The sequence below is a fragment of the Anser anser genome, assembly GCF_964211835.1.
Source record: "Anser anser genome assembly, chromosome: 1".
NCBI lineage: Eukaryota > Metazoa > Chordata > Aves > Anseriformes > Anatidae > Anser > Anser anser.
The window spans coordinates 188,982,239-188,996,244 of record NC_139720.1 but is presented as its reverse complement, the minus strand read 5'-3'; the positions used below and the strand labels follow the sequence as shown (position 1 = coordinate 188,996,244).

Sequence of the window (14,006 nt, the reverse complement as noted above, 5' to 3'; positions counted from 1 at the left end):
AGCATCTAAAGCATATTAAGAATGCATGCAAGAATCGGGGATCCCCTCTGTCAGTGGGTAGGGGGTGGTACTCTTCATGAGGCTACTGAATTGTGTCATTTGGGGCATTCATGGCTTCAGAAAGATGTGACTTGGAGAGAAAGTACCCATAACTTTAAGCTGCTCTTCTGAGAAATGAGTTCTGGTTTGAACTCTCATAGTCTCACTTTCTGGATGAGCATACTAGTTTGCAGTCCTTATACCTGCTTTCTGCTGTCTGCCTTCTGTAAAAGGAGAAAGTGAGTCATTTGGCTGTTACAAGAGGGGCTTCAGTTACTAATCTTGATACCACGTAGTAGCCCAGATGTCATGTTTATGAAGGGTGTTACTGCAAAATACTGGTCTTCGTAAGGCATCTTAAAAGTAGGGTTCACGCTCTCCTTTTGTCATGTAGGTGAAAAGATATTCCTGTTCGGTGGAAATGGAAGGTGAAGGAAGAAAAGTCAAATTCCTTACAGAAACTTGAAGATCTTATCAAGATCCCATGACAAAAAAAAATAGAGAGAGTAGTGCCATGAGTAACCTCTGGAAAGGGGACTGGTGGCAGCAGCAGCCACATGCTATGGTTTCGGGTGTTTTATGCTGTTATGAAACTGCATGCTGTCCCTCAGACCCACCTGCAGGATGTTTTAGTTAGAACTTTTCGTTACTTTTATTAGTATTTTGTTTACATATTTCAGTTGCATTTAAAATAATCAAAAGAAAACCCTCCCAAAACACAACTTTATTTGAACGTGTTTGGCAAATTCGCTTAGGAACAAATGAACTGACTTCTCTGTCTTTCTCCTAAAGCTAGGGAGACCGATTCTATTTCTGGACTAAAGCAACAGGATGAAAGAGCTGAGATAGTAAGTGGTTTTAAGAGCTATGCTCTTCTTTAATTTCAGCTAAGCTGTTTAGTTTTATGCTTAGATCCCTTGAGCCAAGAACAAATAATTCTGCCATTTTCATTCCAGGCCCTTCTATCTGGCTGTTTTAAAAACTTAACTGCTCACAAAGCTAAGGTTGCAAAGCATGACTGTATTTTCAAAAATAACCCCTTTTGAGGAATATTTTCACTGTGTTTAAAATATAAATTAGTAAATAAAAAAACAAAGCTTGAATTGAGCTGCAGTGGGAGTCATGCAAAGAGAAATCAAAGCTAGGAATTGCAATATACTACTTATCTGAGGGTTTGTTTGCTCAGCTGTATTCCCCCTTCTGTCAAAGCTCTGAGAGTTATAATTTGGCTTACATCATCCAATAAGATCTTGTGCTCAACCGTTTTCCCAAGAGTTAAAATTGAGAATTAATTTCACTCCTTCATTAGGAAGGGGAGAGTTCCCGCTTAATTTTAATTTTACTCCATGTATATGAAAGCTGGACGATTATTCAGACTAAAGAACAGAAACATCACTAGTGGGATTTCATTGCAAATTTACACTTCGTTCTTAATACCTGAAAATTCACAGCTAATACTTGGTAACCGTTGGTTTGTTTTAAAAACAAACTATAAAAACACGAAAAGTCTTTCTCCTTCATTCTTTTTTGAGAGACTTTACTTGTTGTATACTGCTGAAGCCATTTGCTGCCCATATTGCCCTGTGTTGGTTGCAGAGTGGAAGCTGGTTTGCATTGGAAATGGAGTTTATCAGCTTACTTGTTTACGAGAAGTAAATCTATGAAAACACTACTATTTATTGTAAGAGACGCAGAATTACTCAGGTATTGCAGCTGTTCAGTTGGGTGCTTTACTCCTGCTGCCACTGGTGTATACAACAGCTGATATCTTTGGTTTACAGGTTTTGCACAACTTTTCTTCTGACCATGATGAATGTCCTGGGAAGAATGATACCAGTCTGCTGTCCGTACCAGAGACAGTACAGCTAAATGCTGAAGATGTTACCAAAGATTTTGGTACGTATTGATGCTTTACTAGTGTTACTGAGCATACTGTGAAGCAAGACTGAGGGTTACGTTGCATGGTATGTCTTGAGCTGACCTTGCAGCTTATTTCCTTTGCCAGCTGTGGATTCTCGCTTCCTGAATTTGTTAGCCTTTGTAAAACTAATCTGGCAATAAAAAGAAAAAAGTCAATTTCTGTTAAATCAACGAATCAAACCAGGCTGCCATGTCATTGGATGACAACCACCTTTGTGCTGGTATAAGTGAAGGTGTAAGGCCATATGGGAGAGCTGAGAGACAAAAAAGGTACGGGGCAAGACTACTACTGGCTATAGGATAGGTTTAGTTTAAACGTGAACTTTCAGCCTGATGCTCTTTATTCTGTGGTGAGCTTGTTTTTTATTCTTGCTGTATATCCTTTCTTTATTGATGTATTAGTAGTTCAAAACATGACAAATCCTTTAGGAAAAATGAATGTCATCTTTTTAATGAATGCAGAAAATACTTAGACAAGGAAAAAGAAATGTCGATTCTGTGGTCTAATGTTCATTAGCCAACAAGTGAAAATATACACTCCAGTTTGATCTTTTTGATTTTGTTGAGAAATCGTGGCAGAAGGGAAGAATGTTAACAGGGAAATTTATTAAGCGTGCATGGGTGTAGAAGGGTGTTGTGGAGATTGACACAGACTAGATGAAGTAATGTATGAGGAGGATGTTTTTAGGATTTTGTGTCTCCTCCTTAACTGAAGGGAATGCCCTAAAAACACTGTTCAGTGATAAATGTGAGAATTGTGACATAAATAATCGGGTTAACATTGGACAATGAAGGCTGAGAATGCTGGGCTCAGGAAGGATAGTGGCTTGCAGTGCGATACATGCTCCTCCTTGTGTGTTGTAGGTTCAGGCATGCTGAGAAAAAAAATGGGGGTGGTGGTAAACATAATCAAGCCATTTGTAGTCAGTAAAATGCTTTTAGAAATAAAGGACTACTTAATCTCCTGTGCTGCATTCCAAAATGCATTATTACACACCATACTACATTAGAAAAGCCTGGTGACAATAATGTAAACAATTAAAAATAAGAGGAAGAAGAAACCTGTTTTTTCTAAGTACAAAACGACTTCTGCAATTGGCTCTTTTTCTATCTTCTCCTTGAGGATAGTTAACTTGGCATTCAAAGATGCAATGTAAAAAGAAGGATAGCTTGGATCTCCACGTCTGTAGCTTTCAAATGTTAGTTTTCTCTGGAATAGTGTTGTATTACCGTGAAAAACAAAAGGAGTTTTATTAGGAATATGTTTTCTTTCAGTCACAGAGATTATTTGTATTGTACCAGTTAGGTCTTTAATAACAGTGAGAATGAATATATGCACTGTGACCAATGTATAAGAACTGCCGAATATTTCAAAGACTTTTAATGTATTTTTTGAGTTGTAACAATTATTTTGGGGAAAGAGGAAAACTTTTTTCTTTTCCTGATGTAAACTGATTTATGTGTGGTGTAGCAAGAGATGCAAGATGTGTACTGTCATTTATCAACACTTCAGATTTTCACAAAAGGAGCTAAAGATGCACGTGGTTTTTTCTATTTGTTTATAACACCATCATTAATTCCTAAGGTTTGTAATCCTAGTTCAAGTAAGCCTAAGGTTTGTCATTGTAACACTCAGCTTTAGGCATCTGGCCCTTGTAGCAGAATTTACAGCTTTGTTGTACATATTCTTTGCAACTATAGTAATTTGTATGTTGTCTGGGAAGCTATTTAAATTGAAAAGCTAATTGGAAGCATAAAATTCTGTAACATTTAATCCTGGCCTGTTGACTAAGACTTCATAGTCTTTAATTCAAAGAACAAAATTACATCATTCCCTTCATGACCCTCATCAGAGTAAATGGTGTTGTCTGTCCACCTCAGTGTCTACAGCTATTAATGAAGTAGGAGAAATGGATTTAATACTCTACTTCTAAGGATTTAAACTCAAAATAGGACCGTGTTCTGACAGTCAGTCAATATGAGTAGAAACATTCCTAATTTCTAATGCTTAAGCCTCTTTTTTTCCCTTGAGTATTGTATTTCTCCAGAAGAAGAGGCTCTGAGAAAACACATTAAGTAGTTATCACCTAGTTAGGACACTTAATGGAGGAAAAAGGGAGAATTCTGGTTTTCAGTCCTAGTTTTTGGGGTTACTTTTTTCCCTGACACTCCAGTGAATTCAGAAGTCAAAATGAACTTCCCTGTGTGGTTTTTTTTTCCTGTTGTTGTTCTTTTGTTGTGGTTGCTTTTTTTCCCCTTCTCTGGCATCAGGTTATTCATTGTACAAGCAGTATCTTCATAATCTTTCAGATAGCCCTGGCTTTCTTTTTCTATTAAAGGTAATGGCTCCTGTTTAAGTAAAAAGTAGTGCAAATGGTTCTTTTTGGAAAACTTTGACAAGTGATTACAGGATCAAAGGATGTGGACACAAAAGTTACTCCAGAGGAATGTACTTTAATAAGGGAAAAGGACTTACACCCCAATCTGTATTGTTATAGTCGTCTTCTTTTTGAGATCTTGTTTAGATACTCTCTGCCCCTCAGGTTAAAAAAAAAAAAAAAAAAAAACATGTATTGAGAGAGGTGGCTTTATGCCTATGGCTGTGGGCATGAGCCATCAGTGGAGTGTATTGCAGTTAGGTGGGGGTGTGGCCAAGGATTGGGAAATTATTTGTGGATTTCCAAATGGAAAAGCTTTCAGATACTAGTTTATATAACATTTATAGTAGGGAAAGTAGTTCTCAATCATAGAAATTGTATCTTAAAAAAATGCTTATGTCAGAAGTGAAGTTATTGGTTTTGTGCCCAAGGAAAACAGAGGACAAGGACATTTCCATGTATTTCTTTGATATGGAAAAAGAAGTTTTCTAGCCTTAAAAAGTACCCTCAAAATAAAACTTAGCTATCTTTTCTGAATGTGAAACATTATGATAGGTAGGCATAGTTTCATACATTTGAGAAGGTGTTTTATTTTGATATATAAGATTTTAATGCTCTCTGTAAAATAGAGTTCAGGTAATTTTTTTTCCTCTTCTCTACAATATTTCCTTACAAGAAGTAATTCTCATTATTTTTCTAATATTTGTACCAATCATTTGGAATTAGTGAAAATCTAAGCAATAAGAATTTTTTTCTAAACCTTTCTAGACACGACGCTATTCTATATTAAAACAAAAGATACAGTTTAGTAGAATCATCCTTAACAGTTCCATGAACTGCCAGTTAACACAAAAATAGGCAGTGTCTTAAGGTGTTTGTTGCTTACCATTTGGTATAAATTTGAGAGGGAAAAGTCTAGACATCTGTCTTGTAAAGATTTCTACTCACTCTCCTGTCTATAGGGCAGAAAAAAATGTTTTGAGGCAGCTAAGTTTCATCTTGGAAACTTTCACCACCACCACGGTCCTCAGTAGGCTGGCGCATCTGCACATGTCACTTGCCTACTGTCTCCTCTCTTTAACAGAGAGGTTGGAGACTAACCTACTTTAAAGACATGTACATTTACCTTTCCAAACTGAATCCTGAGTAAGGGTAATTATCATAAAATTGAAAGCAGTAAAAATGTAATGCTGTTACTAAGTTATTTCCTAAAACCTAATTTTTACTATTTTCCTCTCCTCATCTTCTCTAAACTAGAGTCGGAGATGCTAGATGGCTTTTTTGGGGAGATGGATAGCTTTGAGGATACACTCAACGTGCCTGCTGAATCCAGCGGAGCTCTGCTGCTACAGCCACGTGCTCTGGATGCAACAGACAAATGTGAGATAAGAATAGATGAAGCACAAGGAGAGGGGGATGTTCCTTCTGAACAGCCTGTTAGAAGAAAGACTGGCATTTCACAGGAAGTGGAAATGGCTAAGGGGGCTGAAAAAAGCCACCCTATTGAAATGAAGGATTCTTTATTCCAAAACGCTGATGAAGATACGGGGGATAGTAAAGATGTCTGTTTAATAGGACGTGAAAAAGAACTGGATTTGCTTAGGATCACAGGAAATGTGCAAGATAATAGAGCAGAGAAATCATGTGAAAATGAGAAGCTGGTGAAAGAGGATGTGCTGTCTTCATCAAGCCAGTGGTCTCAGCTGAACTTATCTGGTCTTGATGTAACTCATCTGGAAATGTCTACATGTAGCTCTCCATCCTTCAATTTATGTACGGACAAAGATTTAAAAGAGAAAACAGCCCTAATGACCAAGGATGGTGCTGTAGAAACATCTTTACTGAATACTTTGGGCCTGAAAAATGCACAACAGCTCTTGAATGCCAGTTTGTCAGAGAAGCATGAGGAAACGCAAAAAACTGAGAACAACCCAACGGCAGAAGTAACTCCCGTAAAATCTGTGCGTCTGAGTCCAGAGTTAGTAAAAGGATGTGCAGCTGAGAAGGTTTCCAAAATGAGCTTTATAAACTGCAATTCTTTTTTAATCAGAAGTACAAATGTCATGGAGTATTCTGTGGTCTACAACAGCAGCTTTTCCAAGTGTGTAAAAGCAACTTCCAAATCGGTCGTAACAGATGTTCTGTCTCACCCACTAGTGTGCACTACTACATCTCCAGATAATTGCAGCGACCTACGTTTCACGAACAGTGAGAACACTCTTACAAAATCTGGCTTTAAAAGCCTGAATGTGCTCTCCAGACTGAAAAACAAATCCAAGAGATTTATTTATACAATAAATAATACTTTGCTGTATCAGGAAGAAAAAATACAGAAAGAAGTAACCTCTGAATTACCTGCTGATCTTATGTTACCCCATTTGGAAACTGATTCACATGAATTTCAAGGTTGTCATGTGGCCACAGATGGTGACTCAGGTATGTTACTAAGCTTTTTGGTTTTTTTTGGAGGATTCTTTACTAAATACCTTCTTTGTAAATATTTTAGATAAAATAATTTTATCTAAATGTAAAATCTTGTATTTGTGATAAAGTAGATCTTCAGCTGATTAATTTGCTAATGAGGGCATGGAATTGGTCAGTTATAGTGACAGGATAGCATAAATGTTTTCGAGCAGTCTGGTGCTAATTTCCTGTTTCACTTTTAGATTAGTTTCTGGAATAGAAATGTCCAGATCGAGCCATTATTCTAATTGATGAGCTTTAATTGTCTTTGTCAATGCTGTTCAGATATCCAGAGTGTTAAGGGCCATCCTGTCTTCTAGGAGATCATAAAGAATGTTAAAATTGTGATTATTATTTAAATTAGAAATTAGAGGATAAAATTAGAGGATTTAATTTAAATTTAAAATTAGAGGATTTAATTCTGTGGATCTGTTTCTTCCAGAAGTACAAAATATTTTAAAAAACAAATTACATGATGAAAGCAAGTACATAGTCCTGTTTTCAAAAGCTGTTACTCTAACTAGAATTATTTAATATTAGGAACATAAGTACTTCTCTTTAAGTCCGAAACAAATCCTTATGTTGAGACACAAGGAATGGAAGCCCATCTCTTCAAATTTCATTACAACTAAAAATTGACTTTTTTTTAAACTCATGGCATTAACTGCACGCTACTCACTTGTTTCAGGCTACTAGAACATGATTAGATGAGACCGATCACCAATCTTGTCGAGGCATTCACATTTGAAAAGCTATGTATGCTACCAGCACTAAGCATAGATAGAAATGATCTTATGGGACAAAACTATATGAAAATTTGAATTTGCGTTTGTTAGAATAAATGAGAACTGCTTTATTAACATATCTTTTTTTCTAACATCTTTTCTTGTAGACTCTTTGCTTTCTGCTGAGAGGCAACCGAATATCAAGGAAGATAACCTGAACACTTTTGTACAAAAGGATCTAGTGGATAACTCATCCTTCAACAGTGGCATGGAACAACAAGAGCTGAGGAACTCAGGGAAAGACGCAAGAGAGAATCAAGCTGCTACCTCATTAAAATGCTTAGAAGCATCCAACCCTCAGAAAGAAGATAAAACAGATTCTTTAAATAGTGAAAGAATTTCAAATATAAAACGAAAGGTTCTAAGTTCAGCGTGCCTAATGGCAAGAAAACGTTCCAGGTTGTTTCCTGAAGACTGTTACTTAGAGAAAGGGGAGGAAGATACATATGTGAGTTGTAACGTGAATGATGGAGCTACTGTCCCTCAGAGCCTGAAAGGACAACCTGCACAGTCTTCTCCTAGTAAAAATGATCGCTTGTTTGATGTGTGCCGTGACACTACATCTGTGACAAACAGAGATGTTAATAAGACTTTGAGTCAGATCAACTTTGGCATAAATAGAGCCAGTAGTGACTCTTGCAATAAAATATCAGCGGATAAAAAGCATGCTACAGACCCGTTGTCTGTAGTTGAACATAGACAAGTACTTGCACCTTTGGGAATAAATTGTTCAGGAAACGACAGGATCAGATTAAAACAACGGGGAAAAAAAGATGTAGCTGCCTTTTCAGGAGATGTAGCTGACAATCAAGAAACAAGGTCAGTTAAAAGCGATGAAAGCCCAGAAGCAGCTGCTTGCAATAATGTAGCTGTAGAGATTGTTAAAGAATTGTTGGATTGCGTAGATGATAATTCTTTAATTGAAGTAATTTCTGAAGAAGATAAACAAGTACCACCTATGTATTCCAACAAAAGAACAAATGAGAACCTAGAGCATGAAGGGAAATCATCAGGAATTGTTAATGTATGCAGGTCAAATCTGAGCTTTGGTGGCTTCCAGACTGCTTCCAATAAGCAGATTAAATTCTCTGAAGACAGTATAGCAAAAGGCAAAATGCTGTTCAAAGACATTGAAAATGAATGCTTTGAAGCTTCTAACGTGGAAAGAGTCAGAAATTTTTCAAATCGAGTTCAAAAGGAGAACATCTTTTCTTCCAATTTGGAAAGCAAATTGGGCAGTAATTTGTCTGGTTCACAGACAAGGCATACACAGTTTACTCCACATAAAGTTGACTTGTGTAAAAACTTCCCTAGAAGTCTGCATTCCTTGCAAGAACTTAATCAGACTTTGACAGCAAGCCAAGAAGCTGAAATTGCCGAAATTTCTAGTATCTTGGAAGAAACAGGCAGTCAGTTTGAATTTACACAGTTTAGAAGGCAAAGTAACGTATTCCAATCCGTTGAAAAACATGACATTGTAACTGTAGAAATGCACGGAGCAACAAATGTGGAAAATAATTCCGAATTGGGGGAAGATACTGATTCCTGTAGCACTGTTAAATCTGAAAATCAATTAAGAAATGACAAGTATTGTAGTACGTGGAAAGACACAAATGAAGAATGTAACATGGTACAATATGAAAAAGAAAATAGAGTGCTTTTCCATAAAAGTAATGCAGACAGAGATGAAAGTGGAATATCTGACAGTGAGAGCTTTCCAATACCTGTACAGGCCAGCGTTTCTAATTTTGTAGGTTTTACTTCAGCTGGAGGTAGAAAAATAAGTATTTCTAAGGCAGCTTTGACCAGATCTGCAGAGCTTTTCAAGGACTTGGATGATAATTATTTATTTAAATCTTCAGAAACTAATACTGGATGCGGCAATTCAAAGGGCGGGGGGATGTCTTTGAACTGGAATTCTTCTAGGTGCCTGACAAAAGAAAACAAAGGTGTTTCAAACATCAACAGCATAGGTGCAATTTCCCATGCACGTTCTGTTTCCCACCATTCAGAGAAAAAATATGCGGGGAATGTTAGTACACCCGAAAAGGAAAATAGAGAAAACTGGACAAAAAGATTAATAAGTGATGATGAACGTGTTAATTTCAGTCGTGTTAATGCTAGGCATTCCACCTATGGAATGCGAAACAGTCCAACATCTATTCAAAACCAGAACCAGAATCATAAAATTTCCAAAAAAGTTTTGAATCCGGGGGATTGCCAAGCTGAAGATAGTTTACAAGAAGACTCTCTGTATGTAACGTGTCTAGGAGATGCTACTGCCACTGCAGAACATTGTGATTTAAGTGTATCGGATGAGATGGAAAACCTGTCCCCTACTGAGAAAGGAGAAGACAGAAGGCAGAAAGATGAACGCTTGCCACAGAAATTTCAAACTTCAGCTGATGATGCTGCACCCATTTCTGATGGTCCTTTAGACAATTCTCTACATGGTCTCAGTGTAAATTGTGGAGAAAGAGACATAGATGTTTCAGAGAACTCTGATAAACAAAAGACAAATAGTATCAATGTTGAAGGAGAAGACACTACACATAGGAGCCTGTTTGTGAATGAAAGCAGAATAAAAATAGGCTGTTACCAACATCATCAAGTACCTTTTGAGCAAGAGGTGGATGTTGAACCAAGTGAAGTTAAGGGAGATTATCTGACTGGTTTCCAGACTGCTAGTGGCAAGAAAATAACAATTGCCGATGGATTTTTGGCTAAAGCTGAACATTTTTTTTCAGAAGATGATGTTGATTTAGGAAAAGAACATAATGACAATTTTGAGGACCACTTAAAGAACAGGAAACGTAGTATAAACTGTGTTAAAAGCTGTGACTTACATATTGACAATGTTGCTCAATGTGATGCAGAAATACTTAATTGTAATAAAAAGCTTATTCCTGAAGAACCTGGGATTCAATTTAAGCAGACAAGAGAAAGTAGTCCCGCTAAGAAGTCTCTGATTCTTGATAGTGTAAAAGTAGATGCATTCGTTAATGTAGGTGAAGATGGTGAAAGAAATTTGGTAGTTCCATATGTATATGAAAAGGCTGATGTCCATCCTGGGAAGTCAGAACTAGAGTCTGGATGGGAGAGTAGAGCTTTAAGTAGAACTTGTTTGTCTGAAGATGGAGAATTGTTTGCAGAGGTGGATGTGGAATGCTCAGCAAAAAAGAAGGATAAATCAGAAAACAGGCATGGTTTTCCTGTGCAGTCAGCTACATCTCTGCCTTCAGTGAAGGTATCAAGTAACCCTGTGGATAATTCTGTGCCTTGTGATACGAAAAATACTTTATTTGTTGAGGATAGTAGCAAATCCAATCAGTCTGTCCTCTTAGATTATAGTAGTGTTTCACAAAGTAACTTTTCTCATTTGAAGAGCAACAGCAAGGAATTTGACGTAAAACATTTAAATCAACCGTGTTCTAATGCAGACTGCTTCACAGACACAACTCTTAATGCTCACCAAAACCGGTCAGAAGTTGGCCTTCCTGAAGGTGGAACTAATTTAACCCGCTTACAAGAAGCATCACTTAATTTTAATGATGGAAATCAAGAGGGTGGTCTGAAACAAACTGTGTTTAGTACAGCAAAAGGTAAAGCTGTCTTTGTTTCGGAAAGCGCGTTAGCACGCGTCAGACAAATGTTTCAAGAAGACTACGGTGAATCTGTAAAACATGAAATTAAAACCAAATCGAGAACTAATCAAATGGAAATTCCTGGAAATTCATCTTCCGTCGTTCCTGCTGAGTGTCCTAATTCTACCAAATTTTTAGATGCTACAGAAAGAGAGGGGAATTCAGCAGCATCTCATTTCATTGACGGAAACCTGAATGCTGGTGAAAATGGTCAGCAAGATGCAAACCCGTTTGCAGATGAAGTTTCTGTTCCAAATTCTCAGGTGCAAGGCTTTGAACAGAATACTGAGCTTTCAGGACATGTGCCAGATAAGCAGGTAAAGCAGTCAGAGTCTTATACAAGCAACTTTGGATTTTTCAGTACAGCAAGTGGCAAGCCTGTACAACTCTCAGAAGAGTCGCTAAAGAAAGCTAGGCGACTCTTTTCTGAAATGGAGAGCAGCCATTCATCAGGATTACAAGAATTTTTAGTTGAAGAAGATGTTGAAAAATCTAAAAAACATACTGAAGAAGTATTTCCTAGGAAAATGCAGCTAGCATTACCAGAAGAGAGGGAAAATGCCAGCTCTAAACTGATTTCAGGTCCTGCTTTTGGGTTCAGCACTGCAAGCGGAAAGCAGGTAACGGTCTCGGAAAATGCCTATCAGAAAGCAAAGGCAATTTTAAAAGAATCGGATGATTTTTTAAGCAGCAAGCTCTGCATTATAGATCAACTTCATGCAATTAAAGAGAGTGGTCAACGTACAAAATCTCAAACTGGTAAAGTGATCTCAGAATCCAGAATTGACAAAAGCTGCAACGAGGAGCTTGACTTTAAAAGCAACCACGCTGAGGAAATGAAGTCTTTTTCAAGCACTCACCACCTCGAGGTGCCTGAGTATGTACCACATAGTAAGAAAAACAACCAGTTGACATTATTTAAAAATAGCTTTCAGCAAGAGGAGACTGGGTCTTTCAGAAAAGGGCTGAATCGGGGGATGAAAACAGAGTCTGAAGCAGTTTCATGCAGCGCTACTGCTAAAGCAGAAATTGATGATCTGTTCCAAACTCCAAAAAATCACTTGAAAGTGGGTGCTGTGGGAAATGAAAAAGCTTCTGTAGGAGATGAACTTTCAGATTCTGGAGCGAAGACTAATTCCGCACAGTTCTTCGGTGGCAAAACGTCAGATAAAAACTTTCAAAATAAGACCTATGGGAAGAGGCACTTTGAAGAAAAAAACTCACTTGGTAGGTCTTTGTCTTACATACGTTAAATTCCATAACAATATATGATGTTTTTTTTGTTTGTATTTAACATTGATATTTGTTTTTTCAGGTCTCCTAGAAACTGATGTTCTTTACCTTAGTGTCAATGACAAAAATTCTTGCTGCAAACCATTTATCCACTTTGCAGCCTTAAATGCACAGCACAAGCTAAATTTATGAGTATTAATTTTGAAGGTGTGTTGTTTTTTTGGTTTTATCATAACATTATAGAAGAAATCTCCTTTTTTCTTTTTTTCTTTCAATTCTCTATATGGATCTAGTGGTTTCATTTTGTTTTAATTGCAAAATGAGAGTGAGTATATCTGTCTTCATCATTTTGTGCCCTGTAGGCAGGGACAAGGTTTCACACGTATTGAGACTGCCAGTCTGATATGAAAACTTGTTGGTGTAAAAGCGCAGCCTCTTGCCGTCTAAAACTGATCTTGGTCAGGGCTGTAGTGTTAGTATGCAATGCTTACACAATCACCCAGAGCTGCTCAAGGACCTGGGCCAGCTGAAAATTATTTATGGCTTTGTGGGTGGATTGTAATAGACTTGCCTAGCTGCACAAGTTCAGGTACAAACGTTGGGCAGGCTGATACAGGAAAATTGGGGTAGGCATAAAAAGGCAGATGGGAGTCTGTCAGCCCACCCTGAATCAGCATATGCCACAGCTGAACCCCTGCCTTAGTAACAACTTCTTTAAAAGACAGAATTCTGATGACTGAAAGTACAAAAGGTGATGCAGGTGAGCTGTGCTGCTGAAGTCCCCTGTGGTACAGTTCCTAAGGCAGACTGTCTCTACTGTGTTTGATAGGGTAAGGTTTTGATTTGGAGGAAACAGACCTACTGACTAGAAAAAGAGTCTGACAGGCTTCACTATATGGAGTCTTAAAACCATTCCTGGTAGCACTACACAAGCATCCTGTGCAGAAGAGAGCCTTGCAAATGAGCCACAGTAACACCGTGTTGGGAAGGGGTGTTTGAGCCAAGTGTGATCTGAAGACTTGCGACTTCTGTTTGCTGTGGCTCCTTGAATATTTTATTTAAAAATTTAGTTAATTTATGAGGTATTGGTAAGAAACTGAACTTAAAAGGGAGATCTCTTTTTAAATCTGCATTTTTATCTTAGGAGAACCTCCAATTAAAAGACAGCTGCTGCTTGAATTTGACAAGACAAAGATTCCCCCCAGATCTCTGAAAGCTTCAAAAAGCACTCCTGAGGGTAATTTCGGTGTTCTTGTGTTCTAAGCGGTAATCTAATGCTGGATGTTACCTTTAAAATTCTTCAGTTTCTGATTAACATATAATGATTGCTTAACTAATTCTTTTGTCAATATAGTCATGAAAATTCAGGGAAACTGCTGTGGCAATGTCTCCTCTCACTTGAAATCATGTGATTAATGGTATGCTTTACCCTGTAGTATCTAAATATGTTAGACTGCGCTACTTCTGCAAGAGCTCTCTTATTTCCAGCACGGTAGGAATTCATCCAGTTTTTTCTAATCCTAAAGCTTCCAAATACCAGCCTC

General features: G+C 37.6%; 1 protein-coding gene across 2 annotated transcripts in view; it reads left to right on the top strand.

Annotated features, from left to right (window-relative positions):
• The window catches only part of BRCA2 (BRCA2 DNA repair associated), a 38,282-nt gene that overhangs the window by 6,237 nt on the left and 18,039 nt on the right, over nt 1-14,006 (top strand). For both annotated transcript variants that reach the window (XM_083810233.1, XM_083810232.1), the window contains exons 8-12: nt 832-887; nt 1,821-1,935; nt 5,595-6,773; nt 7,693-12,456; nt 13,607-13,699. In XM_083810233.1, coding sequence (XP_083666359.1) covers nt 832-887; nt 1,821-1,935; nt 5,595-6,773; nt 7,693-12,456; nt 13,607-13,699 — 6,207 coding nt within the window. The remainder of the gene's footprint in view (nt 1-831; nt 888-1,820; nt 1,936-5,594; nt 6,774-7,692; nt 12,457-13,606; nt 13,700-14,006) is intronic.